Source organism: Myodes glareolus, chromosome 14 (assembly GCF_982192425.1).
Source record: "Myodes glareolus chromosome 14, mMyoGla1.1, whole genome shotgun sequence".
Classification (NCBI taxonomy): domain Eukaryota; kingdom Metazoa; phylum Chordata; class Mammalia; order Rodentia; family Cricetidae; genus Myodes; species Myodes glareolus.
Window position 1 is genome coordinate 29,344,360 of NC_142039.1, and position 19,609 is coordinate 29,363,968.

At 42.7% G+C, this 19,609-nt stretch overlaps 1 protein-coding gene across 15 annotated transcripts in view; it reads right to left on the reverse strand.

The window, feature by feature from the left end:
* Positions 1 to 11,945: 11,945 nt before the first annotated feature.
* The window catches only part of Zmynd11 (zinc finger MYND-type containing 11), an 86,172-nt gene continuing 78,508 nt past the window's right edge, over positions 11,946 to 19,609 (reverse strand). For 9 of the 15 annotated variants that reach the window (XM_085699218.2, XM_085699225.2, XM_085699221.2 and 6 more), the window contains 5 exons: positions 17,776 to 17,983; positions 17,307 to 17,375; positions 16,271 to 16,543; positions 15,880 to 16,065; positions 11,946 to 14,164 (listed from right to left, as the gene is read on the reverse strand). In XM_085699218.2, coding sequence (XP_085555344.1) covers positions 14,042 to 14,164; positions 15,880 to 16,065; positions 16,271 to 16,543; positions 17,307 to 17,375; positions 17,776 to 17,983 — 859 coding nt within the window. In that variant the 3' untranslated portion in view covers positions 11,946 to 14,041. Of the gene's footprint in view, positions 14,165 to 15,879; positions 16,066 to 16,270; positions 16,544 to 17,138; positions 17,376 to 17,775; positions 17,984 to 19,609 lie in introns of all 15 variants that reach the window. The other 6 variants (XM_085699213.2, XM_085699212.2, XM_085699211.2 and 3 more) reach the window with 1 other exon arrangement.

Genomic DNA, 19,609 nt, shown 5'->3' on the forward strand with positions numbered 1-19,609 from the left:
AGAGACCCTGTCTCACAAATTAAGATGAATGTGTCCTCAGGTGGATGTCTAGCTTTCACTCAGAGGTCAGAGCTTATGCACAGGATCAGAATGTAGGTGCATCTATGCAGAGCACCAGGTTAATCTAAAGCCTTTGTGTTGAAGTTCTACTTGCCTATGTCCAGGTTGTATCACGTATGGCAAATGCTCATGCTACTTTGAGCATCAAGGTGAAAGAATCTTGCAAGAAAGGAGTAGTTCTACAGAGACCCCATATTTCTCAGATGGCAACCCTGCTAATAGAAACCAGGTAACCACAAGAACTGTACCAATGGAAGCTGCTTCAGATCTAGCATATGTACTTATGTATATGTATATATGTGTGTACATATAGCATACTTTAGTGTGGTGTCCTGCATGCTCTGTCCTCTAGGTCAAGGCTGCAGTCTTGAGACATGTTCTGTAGCACTTTGGTTACTGGCCAATTATTCCATCCTAGGAATCCCCTGTGATGTCTCAGTATGTTGAGATCCAATGGCCTATCTATTTACATGGAAATAGTGGAGTGGAGGTCTATGGGAGAAGTTCTGGAGTACAGAAAGCATTCCTTAGCTACCATATGAACTGTGGTATTCACTGTAGCTTGCTTCTTCTGTAGGTAGGCCTCTTGATTCCTGATCCATCCCATATACTAAACATTTTTTCTATCTTATGCTAGAATATCTTGGTGGAATCCTCTGTGACCTTTCCCAAGGTCCTTGGGTTATATGTGCAGCATCAGCAGTAGAGATTTCAGCACTCTCGTTTCTTGGAGCAAAGGTGGGTCTGCTCTGGCTGCCTCACACTGCCTATTGATCTCTCATGTTGGTTATGTGAACAAAAACCAGGGAACATACAACCAATATGTATGTTTTTTCTTTCAGCAAATGATTTGGCTATTTGGCTCAATGATTGTGTGGGCTGTCATTATACTGTAATGCTGTCTGTCCGTGATGGGCAAGGCCAGGTCATATGACTGGATTGAGGACTTGTGTCATATCTCAACTCTGTTCCCCACAGTACACTTCATCCTGACGCCTTCCCTTGAAATAGGACTAAATGACCTTTCATCTGACCTCTGCTAGATAGTGGCTAGGTCATTTTCACTCAGATCTGGCTTTCCACGTAGGAGCAATAGAGATATAAAGGGCTCAGGCTCCTCCAGCTGCCTCAGAGATCTGATCATGATTGCCTTGTGTGAACTTGCTGAGACAGTACCTGTTTATCCTAGAGGCCTTGTGTGTTTATCCTAGATTGCCTTGTGTGAACTTGCTGAGATGGCACCAGCTTTATCCGAGGCAGTCTAAGAATGGAGAGGCAGGCAATAACATACCCCAGGAAGCCTGGTGACATAGCCAGGATGGGAGGAGACATACACTTTCAGCTTTGCATCCCACTGTGTGTGAGAGAAATGTACCCGTTTAGGTATCTCCCAAGGGGAGTCATCAAATGACCCACGGGGTAAAGTTGTGTAAACTGAAAGGAGGAAGGAATGAAAATGTTTAACTCAAGTTCTGCCTCATTTGGGTGTTCAGTCAACACATACTTAGACACCACACCCCACATATACTGGTTGTTGCTGGGGATATGAATAAAGCATCCCCAGACTCAAGACCAAGCTATGAGCAATGAGAAAAGTCTCAGTTCTTCCTGTTTCCAGTCTCTGTCCTTCCACAGCTAGATTACTTTCTGGGGAAGATCTCTTTGCCCACCACATATAAGATTCCCTGAGTTCATCTAACCAAATGTATCAAAATGATGGCTTACTCTCGTTAGTTCTTTTTGAGACAGGGTTTCTCTATATAGCCCTGGCTGTCCTGGAACTAACTATATAGACCAGGCTGGGCTCAAACTCAGATCTGCCTGCCTCTGTCTCCCTAGTGCTGAGATTAGAGGCTGTGCCACCACCGACAGCTTGTCTCACTCTCTTAACCTATTTCCTGCTACTTATGTGAAAAAATATGCCCCAATTTTAGTGACAAGAGGTAGAGAATAGAAGCTATAGACAACTATAGCCAAGCCTGAGGGAAAATTTGACATTCCTGATTGTTAAACTAGAATCATGATTTAAATATCCATGGGACTCCAAGGAACCTGGGAACAAAGATGCTTCTCTGGGGACCAGGCCAGCATTTCTGTGCAAAGCCTCATCTCCTGTGCTCTATCACCCCTTCCCTATAGCCAGTATGACTTCAATGTATCCAATATTTTCCTGACCCAGGGTTCATTATTCAAATGCTTCTGACATATCAGTGCATGCCTGTAATCCGGACACTGGAGGTGGAAGCAGGAGGAGTAGAAGTTCAAGGTCATCTTTGACTACATAGTAATTTCAAGGCTAGCCTGTGCTGCATGAGACTGTTAAAAAAGATAAATAAAGTTCTTAGCTCTAGGTCTAGTGAATGTACTTTGAATTACCATCTGGGCCTACTGAGGGTTCAAGTCCACAACTTGACCCTTTTTCAGCATGATATCTGGAACAACTCAGAAATGCTGTTCTTCACAGACCCCTAGCTCTGAAGAGTTTCAGTATGTTCAAGAATGTGGGGAAGCTATGCAAACTGGTGATAGAAACACCCGGAGAGCACTGGGATGAACAGAGAGGACATGCATTTATTAATCTGTGTGGGAGCAGAGGTTGACGTTAGTGGTCTTGCTCATTCATTCACCTTATTTTTTGAATTACAGTGTCTATCTTTCTGGGGGACCTTCCTGTCTCTGCCAGCCCAGTGTTGGGATTTATAGGTACACCTGGCTGTGCCTGGCTCTGTCTGTCGGTGCTGTGGATCTAATGTAGCATCTTAAACTTTCCTAGAAAGCACATGACCTGAAATCAAACCATGTTCCCAGCCCCATAGACATATTTGTGTTTCTTCAGGTTAATGCATAGAATACTTGAAGGCTCCCTGTGTATTGTGTGGGGCCTAGCTAAGTTTATGTGTGAAGATGTGTGAAAGGTGGTCCTGGAGAAGGGACCTGAATGATAGAGCAGGTCCTGATTGGTACAGCATCACCAAGTCCCCTAATGCACCTGATAGCTCTTGTTTCTTCAGTTAGAAGTGCAGGGCTGTGCATAGAAAGGATAAGCCAGGCCTCAAGTTTCCTGGTAACAGTAGATTTTCCCCCAATAGTCAGTTCTCTTTCCCCCCAAACATAGTCCAGAACTGCTCTGTCTTCATTTCTGCTCAATAGTTCCATCAGCAGAGGCAAAGGTACTTCATTTCTCACTCCATCTGTGTTTAAAGTGAATTAAGGATGCTGTTTAGAAGCACCCTGTAATCTTCTGCAATGTGGATAATTAAGCCCTCCATCTGACCTGTCTGAAGTTTGCATCAAACATTCGGGCATTTGGAAGCTTTGTGCAATTTTGTAAAGGCTGACTTAGGGACAGGTTTCTACAAAAAGACCAACTAAAGGTCACTTTGAAGGCATCCCTCTGGTTTTCCAGGTTGTCTTTCCAGCTGCCTTAAAGACACACTCAGGCTCTGCCCTGGGTTTCAGTGTCTCCTTGACATTCTATGAATAAGGACTGTGGTCCAGTTTGATAATGCACAGGGAATTCTTACTGTTCAAAGTCCTTCACAAGAGGTGAGAGGGGTTCGAAGAGCACATGGGTTAGTGCTGCCTGATAAACCGCGAATGGGTCCTAAGGCAGCTATCTCAGAGAGCTCTGATCTAAGAGGACATTGATTATTACTCTGTATTCCAAATTGTCTTCAGCATGCAGATTATATAGGAAGGAGAAACAAAGAGCAGCCAATCAGTTCAGAGTTTAGTGTCCCCTGTGGTTAGGTGGTTGGTCTTGTCTCAGAGTGGTGGGGGTAGGTGGAGGTGTGTTTCCTCCTTGAGGTTTCCTCAGGTATATCAGGGGAGGGTTCACAAACACCAAGGCCACTAAGTCTTGCTAAGATTCAAAGTTAACTAGGGCAAACATCATTTGCAGTATGTATGTGTGCAGAGAGACCTTTAGAATAGAAATGACATAGTTGAAGAGGGAAACAAATATGTTTCTATTACTTGGTGTGGTCAACAGCTCTGTGTGGACATGTGGGCTACTAGGGGACAGGCAGAACATTTTGTACAAAGAATAAAATTCCATAGGAATTGAAACACTTTGTTCAGACGTGGCAACTCTGAAGCAGTCACGGAGAACCTTGTGTCTTGGTTAACTACTTATATTACCTCTGGTTTGTCTTTCCAGTGTTTGTGAATACAAACCAATTATGGAACTAGATCCTTACCATCCCTCCCGTTAACCCAACAAATTATAGTATGTACTTCGTTTTACACCTTGGTTTCTTTATGGATTATCTCGGTAGATCACTTACCTAGCACACATGAAACCCTGGGCTGGTACTCTGGTACCACAGCAAACAAACAATAAAATATGATATTGTCTGGATGTTTCATAGTCCCTATTGGTGGCACAAAGTCTTTTTAGGCAGCCTGCAGTTTTGAACATCTTAACTTTTGTTATGACATCACATTGTTCATTTCCAGTGTGGTAAGCACATATGCTCGGTGGGTTTCCAGACATGAGACTGATAAACCTGAAATCAAACCATGTTTCACATTTTTTCTACACCAACACTTACAATAAACAAGCAAAAACCACCAAAACTTCCTCAAAAAGTATTGTCTTTTGTTTTTAATTTTCACTAGTATGGGTACATGAGAAATGCAATTGGTGATCTTTAATTTGCACTTTTATTAATGTAAGGATGATTATGTATGTAAACAACATTGTACTATTACTATGTTTTTCTTGTGGAAGGTGGCTTCACATCCCTTAAACTTTTCGGGAAATTATGAATGGATTTTTTTCTTTTACTTTTTGCAGTTCTGGAGGTAGCACCCTTAGTTGTAGAATGCATGACTAGATTTTTAAAAATTAGTTTTTTTTTTTATTTTTATGTGTGTGCATGTGCCTACCATGGCAGGTTTGTGAAGGCCAGAGGATAACTATGGAGTCAGGTTTCTCCTTCCACCTGTGTGGGTTACAGGGACCAAACTCAGATCATTGTGTTTGTATGTGTGAGTATTTGCACATGAATGTGGGTGACTGCAGAAGCCAGAGGTGTTAGATCCCCTGGAGCTAGAGTGGCAAGGGTTATAGGTTACCTGATGTGGGTGCAGGGAGCCAAGCTCAGGCCCTCTACAAGAGTGGTGTGTACAGGGGACTGGCTTTTCAGTGGGTGAATGAGGACTGCTGCTGCCATCTTCAGTCACCAGGCTATCTGTGCCTCTTACTATCTATGATCTACTTCAGACAGAATTACAGGAAATAATTACTCCTGCCCGTGGAAAGCAAACTGTTTTGTATGGATATATTGGTTATTGCTTAGTGATAGACTGAATTCATCTATTTATAATTTCATTTTAGAATTCTGTTCTTGGTGTTTGTGGTGGCTTCAAGAGTCTCTGAGCCAGTTGTAAATCTTGTTTCTTCATCACTGAGCTAAATGATGTTTCTGCATTTATTTTTAAACATGTGGTTGTATCGTCTTCTCAGATGTCATTGATGAGACCTTTGCTTCTTCACGGTTCCTAACTCTATTAATTGGAGAACTGAGTCCTCTGTGTATGAAGTTGAGAATGTTTCTCTCCACTTTGTGCTGCTGTTTAAAACTTTACCCAGAGACACATCATAAAGTCCTATTTTGCATTTTTTATGCTTTTGCATCATTTTTCAAATGTCAGCCTTTAAAAATCAAGGTCTCATGTGGTTCAGTTTGTAGAGCTGAGGGTAATCTTGAATTTCTGGTACCCTGCCTCCATCTCCTCATTGCTATGTGTGGGTTTTGGTGACTAGTGATTGAATGCTGGTCTCGCTCATGCTAGGCAAGCACAGTGTTTAAAACAGAATGCTGAACATCCTCAAATCTCTGCTCTTCCTCATTCCCACCCGTCACTGCCTTCCTTTGTAGCTCTAATCAAGCCACTGTATAATCAAAGGCTAAAATCATGTCTAAAATATCAACATTGGTGGGTGCTTGATACATCAATGCTTCTTGTCTCTGCCCTCAGACAAGGCATGGCAGGACCTGATATACAGTACACTCAGTGTACTAAACCGAATTAATAAACTTGAACAGTTTACTTTGTGTTGTCTAAAAGTATCTTTAAACATGTACCTTATGTCCACTTTAGTATGACAAGGAGCCACTGTGGAACAGGCGTAGCCTGAACACTCGTTCTGCTCTGACAGATTCCCGCAGAACAACTTTCTAACAGTCACGATTAAGAATGCTTTTAGTTTAAATAGTCTTTTGAAATAAAAGTCACATATCAGACCCATACAAAGCCTGAATTTATGTCTTAATGCACATCCTAGAGTCAGCCGCCATCACCACAAACCTGTTTCAGAAGGTTGTCTCTCCAGTAAGAGATGAGGGGCTTTACTCCTCGCAGTCACAGCTTCCCACACTTGCTCATCTCATTCCCTTCCCCACACCATGTGTTTTCTTTTTCTACAGATTTGCTTATTCTGGAAATGTCCTAAAAACAAAATCATGCAACAAGTGAGCTTCTGTGACTCTTGCCAGAGGAGAATGTTCTTGTGTTTATCCTTGATGCAGCACTTGCGTCTTTGACCCATTGCAGAGTGTGCACTACATTTTAGTGGGCATCTGGGACACGCTGTAACTTTGAGGAGTGACACCACCATGGGCATGCACACAATTCATAGCAGCTATGCTTTTCGTTCTCTGAGGTATACATACCCAGAAAGTGGCTGGACATGTGGTCATACTGTATGGTGCATCCAAGTAACTAACTTCTTGAAGTAACTGCCTGTTTTTACATTCTAATTCTCTCTCTCTCTCTCTCTCTCTCTCTCTCTCTCTGTCTCTGTCTCTCTCTCTCTTTTTATGTGTGTGTGTTGTGTGCATGTGTACATGTGCTTGTGCCCTAAGGACAGTCTTAGGTGTCATACCTCAGGCATTGTCCACTTTCCCCCCCCCCTCTCTCTCACACACACACACACACACACATACACACACACACACACACACACGACAGATTGATTATATACATCTGTCATGTAAAATCATATACATAGGTAGATAGATAACAATATATGTAAATATCTCCCCCCCCCCTTTTTTTTTAAACAAGGTATCTCTCTGGCTGAACTTTGCAAGCAAACAAGGCTCCATGAAAGCTCCCAGAATCCACCAATCCCCACCACTGGAGTAATGGCCTTTTATGCATGGGTTCTGGAGATCAAACCCAGGTCCTCATACTTTAACGAAAAGTACTTTGCCAACAGAGCCATCTCCCAAGTCCTTATTTTACATTCTTGCCAGCAGTGGGTGAGGACTCTACTTTTTTTTTTTTTTTACACCCTTTACAGTACTGTTTAGAGTCTATCTTGTCTATTGGCTGTCCTCTATCTGTGGTTTTGGTTCCCATGATTTTAATTACTCGCAGTCACCTGGCATCATGCTGTCTCACAATATCTCTCCTTTTCCTCCCTCCATCTCCGAATGCAAGCATTGCAAATTCTCTGATCACAGTGGGGGGTGAGCACACAACATTCACATACATTCAGCACAGTAGATTGCTAGAGGAGTCTAACAACTGTTGCTAGATTTTCATTCTAGGTGTGCATATGTGATTGCTAATCTTCATTGTCAACTGGACTTAGTTTATTGCTTTAGAGGGTATTTATAGGGACAGGCATTGGTCCGTCATTGCCTTTCAGCTGCAGATACATGGCCAGAAACCCCGGACTTCTACTCCTGTGCCTCCTGTGTCATGATGGACTTGAACCTTGACTGGTGAGCCAAAATAATTCCTTCCTTCCTTCCTTGATTTGTCGGGAATTTTCTCATAGCAACTAGATGAGAATGTTGCTGTGTATAGGACGACATGGGACATGTAGAAGTCAATAGTACGTGAGGTTTCTTGTGTCTTGGAGTCTAGGGGTGAGACTGTGGAGGGTGATTGATGGCTGAACAGCAGTCGTAGTGGGTGTGTCCTGGCCCCTCAGGGGGAGGTTATTTTGGGAGGCTTTTGCATTCATTCTGTGTTTCCTTTGTCCTTGGTTTCAATCTTTTCTATACTGGTAAGGACAGGTGTGAGGTCCTTTCAGGAGCTAGTGTTGCTGTTGGTCTCTGGATCTCACTCATCTTTCGTGGTTGGGATGCTGGCCATTCCCTAGCAACTCCCATCCCTGATTCCTGACAGACAAGGTACTCTGCGAATCTTTGCCCATGACTGCTTTAAAATCTCATCCATGTCACATCAGTGCTGTCTTCCCCTGGACTGATTCACTTAACATTTCCCTGAAGAGCAGCAAAGTACACCATCTGAAACGCTAGTTCTGCATGAGGGCTGGGTGCAAAGAATGCTCTCATCACTCCTTTCCTCTTAGAAACAGGAGAATAAAACTCCCTGGAGAACGATCCCCAAGAAGAGACATCCTCTACTGACAATCTTGTTCTTTTCCCAAAAGCTCTTTTCTTCTGCCAGCTCCCATCACCAGCCCCTTCCACACTCACCTGCTGTTCCACATCAACACATCTTTGACTGTGGGGATTTCTGTGAGGCCCCATGTCAATGTGCACATACTCATTTCCATGTAGGTCTTTCTTTCCTAGCCATAGAGGATGCAGGTAAAATTTTGCCTTGCCTACCCCATCCTCAAGGTTAATCCTTATCACATTAAAGGATTTCTGATGGGACCTCACTTTTCTTTAGAATGTGGTGACTAGAAAATTTCTAAGCTCTCAGATTTGAAACTGCAACAGAGCCTCAAGGATGGTCTAATTCTGGCAAGAATTAAATTTTCTTTTTCTGCATCTCCTAGGCACTCTAAAACATGTATGCTGGTGAATGCCACAGTCAGTCATTTGATAGGACAGGTACTTATCTATGACAAAGGAAGTCAACGGTAACATTGGATAGTGTGTCTAGCCTCAATAAAGACATGGGGAAAGTAAAAAATACTAGATTTTGAAAGCTTGATACAAACTAAGAATGCAAACGACATAATTTTTATATTAGAACTGAGGTATAGCTCTTTGGTAGAGAGTTTGGCTAGCATGCACAAAGCCCTGGGTTCCATCCTCAGAACCACGAGGCAGATGTGGTCCATGCCTGTGATCTCAGCACTCTGGAAGTACAGCCTGAAAGATAATAAGTTCAAGGTCACTCTTGGATACATAGTTTGTGGCCAGTCAGGAATATGTGAGGGAGACCCTGTCTCAAAGTAATAAGCATAATTTTACATTACTTACAAATTAAACAGTGTTGGCAGTTTGTTTCCTGGTTGTCCAGACTTCTGAAATAATCACACAGAAATCTGTACTAATGTTGGAGGAGAGAGCCTTTTGTTGGTTCCTGGCTGCCTAGCTAGCTTAGCCCTGAAATAATCACACAGAAACTGTATTAATTAAATCACTGCTTGACCCATTAGTTATAGCTTTTTATTGGCTAGCTCTTACAATTTAATTTAACCCATCTCCATTAATCTGTGTATTGCCATGTGGCAGTGGCTTGCTCAGCATGTTTGACTCTGGCAGTGACTCCATGGCATCTCTTTGACTCCGCCCTCTTTCTCCCAGCATAAAAAAGCTAGCATACAACCTAACTTTTCCGGCCTAGTTCTGTTCTGTCCTTGCCATAGGCTCAAAGTAGTTCTTTATTCATTAACCAATAAAAACAACACATAGACAGAAGGGCCTCCCATACCATATTAATTGCAATACTGTTTGACCAATAGCCTAAGCGTATTTCTAACTAGCTCTTATATCTCAAATTAACCCATCTCAATTATTTCATATTTTACCATGAGGCTCACGGTTTACCAGTAAAGTTCCAGGGCAAGTCTGTCTCCTCCGGTGGATACAAGGCATCTCACTGACTCCGCCTTCTTTCTCCCAGCATTCAGTTTAGGTTTTCCACCTAGCTCTGCTCTGCCCTATCACAGGCCAAAGCAGCTTCTTTATTCATTAACCAATACAAGCAAAATATCAAAGGACTTCCAACATCAAAAATGTTTGATGAGATATATTAATTTTACTTAGTTGTGATTTTTTTTTTTTTTACAGTATGGCAACTATAAAATGTACTGTTCTGGTAACATTCTATTTCATTGTCCACATTTTTGCTTTATGGAGTTTGTAGTTTAATGCAGTAAAACTCACCTGTGAATTTTCATACCTGGTCAGCAGACTCCATATGGCCTGGAAGTTCACAAGAAGCAAACCTCCAGTCTCCCATGCTGCAGACCCACTTCATGAATCCCAACCTTTGCAGTCCCCTGGTGAGCTATCTATGTGGCTTTGAGCAGTCTAGATGACATTATAGGAGCTCTATTGTCTCTCTACATACTGATGTTTTATTAATGTGACTTGGTCAAGAATTCTTAACCTGAAAATCAAGATAGTTCTAGACTCAAGGCACCTATAGAATTTCATGCAGTTTGTCTTAGACATTGGTATATGGACCCATCACTTTTATTTTCCTGGCAATACAGCTGTGATCCTCAGAGTGGCACCACTTGGTAAGTTGTTAATGATGCCTGTGCTGAAGTAGCACCTTGTAGTGCACTAATCCACGGCCTCCTGACATCAGGTCTGTGTACCTCTAAACTGGAGACTACAGACAAAGACACGGGTAGAACTGCTTGCTCTGCCCTCTCTCTTAGTGAGGGGCATAGCGGCTCTGGATTGGGAGAACAATGTGTGGGTGGAATGAAGATGCCAGCTCTGAGGTAGGGAGATGACAAGTATGACTCAGGATGCTGAGCTTGCTGACAACTGTCAGAAGGGCATTAAGTTTCTCTACCAGAGTTTGGCACAGCAGATGGGTTAAAAAAAAAAAAATGGACTTTGCAATCAAACCAACCTGAGCTTGAGATCGAGCTCTGTGACTCACCAGTTAAGCACATCTAGGTACATTAGTAAATCACTTTGGATTGACTTGTCTATTCTGCCTGGTCTTGAGTGGCCAGACCAAGGATACTGGTTGCTAGACTAATTAAAAAGCTCCCTTCTAATGTATTAGGATACAGGCATTCCAGGCAGTGTCTATTGCAGGTTTTTGTTTCAGCCCTGGGAAGGTGCAAGTTGCTTATCTGTGTCCTAGCACACACCACTGCCTCCACTCTGGCCTGGCTGGCTGCAGTGAGACTGTCACTTAGTCTGCACTCTCATGGGCTCATACCTGTTAAAGTATTTCTTAGTTGAAAATCTTTCTAAGCACAGTTGTTATGTTTAAGGTCTAGAATTAGGCATCTGAAGTTTGAGTTGTGTAGGACAGGTAAGCTTTTTGCTTAGAGACAAAGACAAAATGAAGTGACTAGAATATTCTGTGATGACTATTGGAAGATTCAGAACCCTACAGTAAGCTCAAACCTAAATCATCCCACCTGTGATTCTACTACAGGATGTCAGTGGTAAGACCACACAGAAAACTACATGCAGACAGGTTAACATTGATGTGAAAACCCTAGGCTGGTAATGGCACCCACCTGCCATCCCAAGTGAGAACAGGGTGACCCTGACTGCTCAGCATTCTCAAGAGCTGGCATGAGTACATGACCTCATCCTCTTTCTGAGAAATGACCCAAGATAAATATTGAGGTGAAGAGCTGAACAGAATACGTTTAATTTTCCTTCTTTATATTTATGTGTATGAATGTATTACCTTCATAGTATGTGCCTGGTGCCCACAGAGATCTGAAGAGAACATTGGGTTCCCTTGAACTGGAGTTACAGATGCTTGTGAGCTGCCATGTGGGAATTATACTCTGGTCTTCTTTAAGAGCAGCCGATGGTGCTCTTAAGTGCTGAGCCATTGCTCCAGTTGGCCACACTGGTTTAATCGTCCCTATAAGCAACCCATGGCTCTTGACTGTGTAGGTGTAACTGTTTATGTCTGCCACAGAACACTGAACTAAAGCGGCTTATGGACAAGAATTGTTGTTGTTTTTTTAAATACATTTATTAACCAATGTTAACACAGTAAATGAAATCTATATATTGCTAGTCAGAGCAGCTTACAAAATGCCAGAATGCATCATAGAACTGGACAGCCACGATGGGTACTTACAATGTGCAGAGTGGCTTAACTCAACACCTTGATATAGCTTTATGATTGCAGAAAATTTTAATGATTCCTAAAACAATCAATTGTAATTTTACCTAAAACTTTTACAAAACCAGGCCACAATCTTTTTTTAATTTTGTTTTTTTTTTAAACACACAGTTTCACGCTGTAGTAACTTGGAAATGTGCAGCCGCGTCGACAGAGACAAGAAGCCAAAGTAACAGGAACCTCACTTTCATGCAGCTATCAGGTAAATAGTACATACTCTGGAATGATTTTACACCAAAAATATTCCCACAATAACTTGCTCTCACAGGGGTGGATCGAAGTTTTAAAACCTGAAAACAAAGACTGTCAAGTGTCCTTGGTTAGGGCAGCGCAGCAGCAATGATGGTTACGCGGCAGCGAGGAGGGAGCGGTGGTGCCAAGTTACTGCAGTTACTGCATAACCTGGAGGAGTTGATGGGATACTGGTGGTTTATACAAAAGAGCGTGCTCCGTTGGGCAGTAGTTTGTCAATTAACTTGTGTTACCACCATCTGCAATAGCATCAGCGCTGGCTGGAGGAGGCTCACAGAAGACTCCTTAGCCTTCATCTTTAGAGTGACCCTGATGGACCGGAGAAAACTTTTTAAAAGGCTTTTCTCCCGACTCTTCCACTTCTGTTGTGAGTAATTGCTTTAATAAATATCAAAGGTCTAAATAAATATTTACAAATTATTTCTCTAACCTCAAAAAATAACTAAAGGATAAAGTAGGAATTTGGCTTGGTCTATGATCGGTCTTGGAGGAAAAAAAAACAAATTGGGAGATAGTTTTAAAGAAATTTAATTTTCCTGGTTGTCTTTTATATATCTATGTATATATAAAAAATGTTATTCAACTATCGATCCATTCCTACTGGTAATGTTTCTTAACCAGACATCCCGCAAAATACAGACTTTGTACAAATCACGGCATCTTTAATACAAGAAAAGTAACATGCACTAGTCACTGTGTGCAGTGACGGAGCTCGTTAGTAGCAATGACCCTCCCTACAAACAACAGCTTCTGTCACACGTAAGTGCTTTCTCTCTCTGAGTACTAACTCACACTCGAGGAGACACAGGGAGTAAGGTTAGGGTGGCCCTGGGGAGGGAGGGGGTTCAGTGAAGAAACTCCATGCCTCAGCTGTATTCCACGTTCTGAGTACAGGTAGTTTTTGGTTTTTGATTTTTGTTTTTGCTGCTGATTTTGTTACAAGCACTCATGTCAGGACAAAGATGAAATGTGCAAACTTTAAAATTTAAATATTCATTTTTCTCTAAGATCCAGCTCAGTAAAAGATTACCCCAGTTTCCCTGCAATTTTAAACTACAAGATCAAAGCTAATAATTTGTTATAAAAGTTATATATTGAAAAGAAATAATGAAAACACAATTGGGAAATATTTAAGAAAAAATATGCAGGGCTAGCCCTGCTGTGTCAACCCTGTTCCCTATATTCAATCACATGCCGCCAGCACGGCCACAGGCAATGCCTGTGAACAGTGAGCAAGCTGCACAAAACCAGCTCAGCAAGGTCACGTGTGGCCAGGTCAACGGCCAGGTAGTCTGTTTTCTTCTGAAGCGTCTGCCGCTCTTACATTCAGCTCTGTTCTGTCTTTGTTAGACTCACTCGTAGTCACCTGTTGTTGTTTTAAGATCTGTTGTTTAAAGGTTAAAATCTCTGTAAAACCTAAAAATGTTTTAAAATTTGCTGAAAATGCAACAAATCTTCAATTAGAATTTATTTAGAGTAATACCCTCCATTGATGTTACTTCAGCCCCCGAAAAATGCCGGAGGAGCATTAACAAAAGATTTAAACTACTGTGCAAAATTTCACCACGAAAAGTGTTTAAAGGCTGGTGCAAAATGGGAAGCAAATTCTAAACAATTTTGGCTTCTTGGAAACAAAAACCGCTGCGTGTGAGGGTGGCGGACGGGCTCATCTCTTCCGGCGGCAGGTGCGCTTGTGCTCTGCGTGCCAGTGCTCCTGTTGGCACTTGATGGAGCAGTAGGATGTGTTCCAGCAGCAGTGGTACATGGCCTCCTCCTCACAGTTGTAGCACTGCAGGGCAGGAGGCACACATGAGACCAGGGCCAACAGCTCAGGGCCTGCTAAGTTTCTAAAGCTGTGCCTACAAAGCTCTCTGGCTCAGGCTAGCCCACAGGTACATGATGTGCAGTGGCGTATCTTATGTAGAAGGACAGGAACCCACAGTGAGGGTTCTTCCCCACACTGCACCCACCTGTGTCTCTATCGGCTTGCTCAAGTCCACTGACTCCAGCATCAACTGTTTCCTCCCTAATGCGGCTCTTCCCTCACATTCTCTACCTGCTCTGACTCCTACGGGCATTTGGAGTTCTGGTTTCCCACCCGTCACATCACTCCACTGCATTATCTATGAAGGAAGCTCTTTCTTTGCTCTGTCTTTCAGGGAAAAGTCACTCTTGCTACTAAAAGTTTCCACAAAGGCCAGCTGAATCCAAAAGTGCCTAGTGTTAAGGCTAGACCATTAGACATGGGAGAAGAAAGAAGGGGAATGTTCATGCTTGAATCTTAAGTAGGGCTGGTGAGCTAGCAGCTGCACCGCTGTAGATGCCTTCCAGGAGGATGAGCAGGAAAAACTAGGCTGAGCTTAGAATCCACAAGACTATAGCGTGGTACTCTGCACACGAGCTGACAGACACACTCGCCTATGAGTGCAGAGGCAGGTGGAGCTCTGTGAGTTCAAGGCCAGCCTGGTCTACAAGAGCAAGTTCCAGGACAGGCTCCAAAGCTACGGAGAAATCCTGTCTTGAAAAACAAAAACAAAAACCAAAACAAAAAACAAACAAAAAAATTAAAAATTCAACCTTCCAGTTTTCTTCTTGGCTGCGTATTTGTTTTTACTCTCTGTTGAAATTAATATTTCGAGTTTTGTGATTTTGCTACATCAACAATGGCAACTCCTGCTGTATTGCTGTTGGGAAGGTGAAGAGAATCATGTCTTCAATAAATCTAGTGTCTTATGTAAGACAGAATTACCAATGTGGTGTCTGGGCCTTCTGGAGCTTGCTGGAGCACACCTTTGCGCCTGCCTATGTCTACCTGTCTCCTCAGCCAGCAGTTCTTCCCACAGAGCTGTCTATACAGGCTTCTACGGATGTGCCAGTATGCCCTTGTCGTTCTTGTTAAGTCTTTATAACAATTTTTTCATACCACATACTTTATGAAAAATTTACATATATTTACAGAATCTTCATAATAGAAGCTAGGTAAACGGAAAAATTATCATGAAATATTATATAGAATCTTATTTAAATTGAAATCAAATTAGGAACATAAGGGAAAATTGTTTCCACTAGGTAGTTCCCTCAGAGCTATGGGGCTCTATATGCAGGACTCAGTGACACTTCCAGTCAAGCTGAAGGAAGGGCGACTGCCCAGCAATGACATGCTCTTACTGTAAACATAAGGAAGCAATTTCTGTAAGCTACTGTAATGTGAAATGTCTGGGACAGGGACATCGCTTGTTGGGATACACATGCAGTTTTTCAGTTTGAAGACCATTAGACATCTCCAGATTAAAGTCGTCTCCACTGCTCGAAAAGCTGCAGATGACTGTACTTGTGCAAAACGACAACGTCAGCTCTGCCCAGGAGGGTCGAGGACATCCCTTGAATGCTCTGGAGTCATAACCACTCTTCAGGCCACCTGTGTGCACTGCACTTCTCTGTTTGAGCTGACCTCACCACAGCCCACCGCCTTTCCAGCAGCGCTGGGGACAGGGTACTACTCACCCACTGCTTCTTCTTGGTCTGAGAAATGAGCTGCTTGTGCTGTGTCGCTAGCTTCTTGATCTCCTCTACAAATTCTTCCTTACACTTTTCCTTCACCTGCTTACACTTTCTGTCCATCTCACCCTGCACGTTGGCTACAGCTTTATTTACCGCTTGTCTTTTTTCTTCTTCCATTTCAGAACGCAGCTGAAATGAAGACAGCAATAGACAGGTCACACAGGTCAGCAAAGCCTTACTGCTGAGCTCAGGCTCTGTCCCCACTACTGCAGTACACACAAAAGATGTTAGCAAGAAAGCATTACTAATTAGAACAGAATAGGAATACTGGTTCAGCCGCTCCTGCGAGAAGCTGTTCCACTCTCCACTGCCCCCCAGCAGTGCACAGCCCCACCTTTTCCAGCGCCTCTCGGACCACTCTTTCTGTTTCACGCTTGTGGTCCGACTTCATCCTGTCTTTAAAGTCATTAAAAATTTTGGTGTATTTGTCGTGGCACATGCTCTGACAGACGCCATCAGTAGTCGTCTGGGTGCTTCGATGCAGCATTCTTGGAGAAGAGGCACTTAACTTCTTGGTCTGGGTTGACACTGACACCTTCTCAATTGGCTGAGGCATGGTGGGGATTTCCTGGCTGGAACTTACTGCTTCCGTTTCTGGCTCTGGTTCCTAAAGTGTTTAGAAGCAAAACAGGGCATTGTAACTCACCCAAACTCAGCTAAGAGAAAAATTCAGTGTTTGTGTGTGCACACGTGCATGTGTGTGCAGACACACATACACACACATACGAATGCTGTTAACAAGCAAGTAAGGCTGGTATCTTGTTATATTTTGCCACAATTAAATACATCCTCCCCAAACACAACCAGTAAATGAAAAGTTAAACAATTAATAGTGTAAGAAGATTCTAAAAAAAAAATTTCATTTATAATTTCACTATATATTAGCACAATGGATCTTACTTTTAAAATAAAGTTTTTGGTTTACAAAATATAAAATCATTATCAACTATCAATAGATTTGCTAGAGTCCTAAATCACACCTCACTGAATGTGTCTGGCATGTACCCAGATTTACAATTTTAAAACATGCTCAGATCATACAAAAAGAAAGCTTGACCATTGTCTCCTCATTTTCAAGTGCTGGCATGACTGGTTCATCAAATAACTGCTCTGTTGTACATACTGCCATGAAAAACACCAGGTTCTCAGGAAACACAGCAGCACCCTGCTCGCTCCCCGGCCTCTGCTCCACGGCTGCTTACTGGGGACGGAGACTGTGCGCTCGTGTGCTGGTCGAGCAGCGGTCCACAGCGACACGAGTCGGGAGACTGGGCCTTAACTTGACGGACATTACTTGACTGTCTTGACCGTACTTTCAGACTCTTTCCTCTCTCCATTGCCACCTGGACACTGTGAGGTGGGCAACTTACTTCCTTTTTGGGCTCCACACTCTGATTACGTCGTCCTTTCTTTGCTCTTGGTTCTTGAGTGACCTTCAGCTGTGGGCATTATAAAAGTAGTATCTTATTATTTGGCACACTAGGAAATACCTCTGTGCTGAGAATACTTGTAGTGGACCCGCAGGTAGAAGGAAGTCCTTCCATCCACTCAGCAGCCACTTGCTTCGTTATTGCTGTGGATCAGTGATGGAAGAGCCTGTGGACCTGCAGAGCCGAGCAGCGCACTTACTCCTCCCACCGGCTGGGTCAGGCTCCAAGTCGCTTCTACCCACTCACATCTTTGCACTGGGGTGCTTACTTGTGCAGAGCACTTTACAGATGTTTGTATGAAAGGGAAAGAAGATGTCAAAACCTGTTTATGACAGTGAGGAATGTATACGGAGGTTTCTGCATTGAAAATGCAGATTCATCAGGACCTTCTTACCGAGACATCACTCACCTGTTCGTTACTGGTGGACGAGATACTGGACTCTGCCTCTTCCTCACCTCGGTCCTCATTCTTGGACTTCCAGAACCTGCCTTCACGCAGGAACCGCTGGTGTAGTTCCAGCTCATCACAGGCCTTTTTCCAGCCCATACTGCGCTTCACATGCAGTCGGTGAACATTGACTGTAATATCCTGAATGTTTTCAGAAGGAATCCAGGCCCTATGGAAAGTATTGGGAGATGGAGTTAGAAACAGCGACAGTGGTGGAAAGGGTTCAGAGCATGGTGTGGGCTCTGCCTACAGTAACGAGTATCTGCAACAACTTGACAAAGGCTAACACTCAGGCTTAACAAACTCTTAGCCAACAGACAGGAGGTGAGCAGCCAGTTCCCAGGACACAGTGACTTGCTCACTGCCTTTAGTCACCTCAGTTCACCATTGTTTATAGAGACATTCATCAGTCTTTTTAAAAATATATCTATTGTTTTGGATGATGTAAGCTAGCAGGACTCATCCAGTTGCATGCTGATCAGCATTATGGAACCATTTCAAAATGCACATAATTTTTCTTTATATATGCGTATGTGTGTGTATTATATACAATGAGGATATTAACTAAGTATTAACTAAATTACATTTGTGCTATGCCCCTGTGCTTTAGACAAACCAAATTAACACGTGAAGCTGGGTCTTAATTCTTTAGCACAATGCAAGCCCTCAGAAGTGTCTCTGAGTTACAACATGTGCCAGAGATTTGAAAGTAATGAACAGGAGTGTGTGTGTGTGTGTGTGTGTGTGTGTGTGTGTGTGTGCGCGCGCGCACGCGCACGCCAGTACATGAGTGCATATACATAGACTGACTGGTACCTGAAAACATGTGATGTCTGTTCCTGATACATAGCGTCTCTGCATTTATGACTAGGCTAAAGATAAGAGGTGACAAGGGCAAAAGTGATGTAGAACATGGAAGTCATGTGCTCCTGTTGCACAGGGACAGTCAGCAAAAGTGTAAAAGTGTGCTGCTTCAGTGAAGATCCTGTGGCAAGGTGTGCACAAAGAGTGGGCTGATCACTTACCAGAAGAGATGCCCCTTCCCTTACATTCTTAACAGAATTTAAAACATTTCCATGCATAGGTGTCAGTTTAAATTAACACTGAGTACTCTGAGTTATTAAAAAAATAAGAAGTAAAGACATTCTACAATTAAGGCTAGTTTAATAAAGTGAAGATGGATGAACTGATTCTGTGACTTACTACTTATCCAATGTCTTGTTTGCTGGCTCCAGCACTGGCATCAAAAGTGTCCTGCTGCCTTAAAGAAGCTGAGTGGTCCAAAACAACTGACCATCTTGCAGATCCTAGACAGACCTACTGCTGCAGATCTACATGCAGGCAACAGCTGGCATCTCCTGCATGTCAGGTCAGTCTCAGTCTAAGTGAAGTGACTCCAAAATTATTTGCTTAATTTTTCTGCCTCCTATGTGTAATACAATATACTATCAAAAACACATTTCTCAAAACTAACAACTAGAGCCATAGTTTTTAGTGCTTAATTCATGATTACAATATCTATTTATTTTCAATACATAAAGTACTTTAATAAAATAGAATTTTTACTGTGTCCCCTAAGCAATCATTCATATCATATTCTATCCAGATCAATAATTCCGCAATACTTGATGGAATAGCAAAGAGACCTATCTATCTGGAAGTTCAAACACATTCTCCTCCCCCATTCTCCCTATATTAGGTTTATAGTCATCACTTTGAATACTCCCAATATCAGCTAGGTGCTATGCTTATGTCTGTATCAAGCATGCACGAGGAGCGAGGTCACAACTTCCCC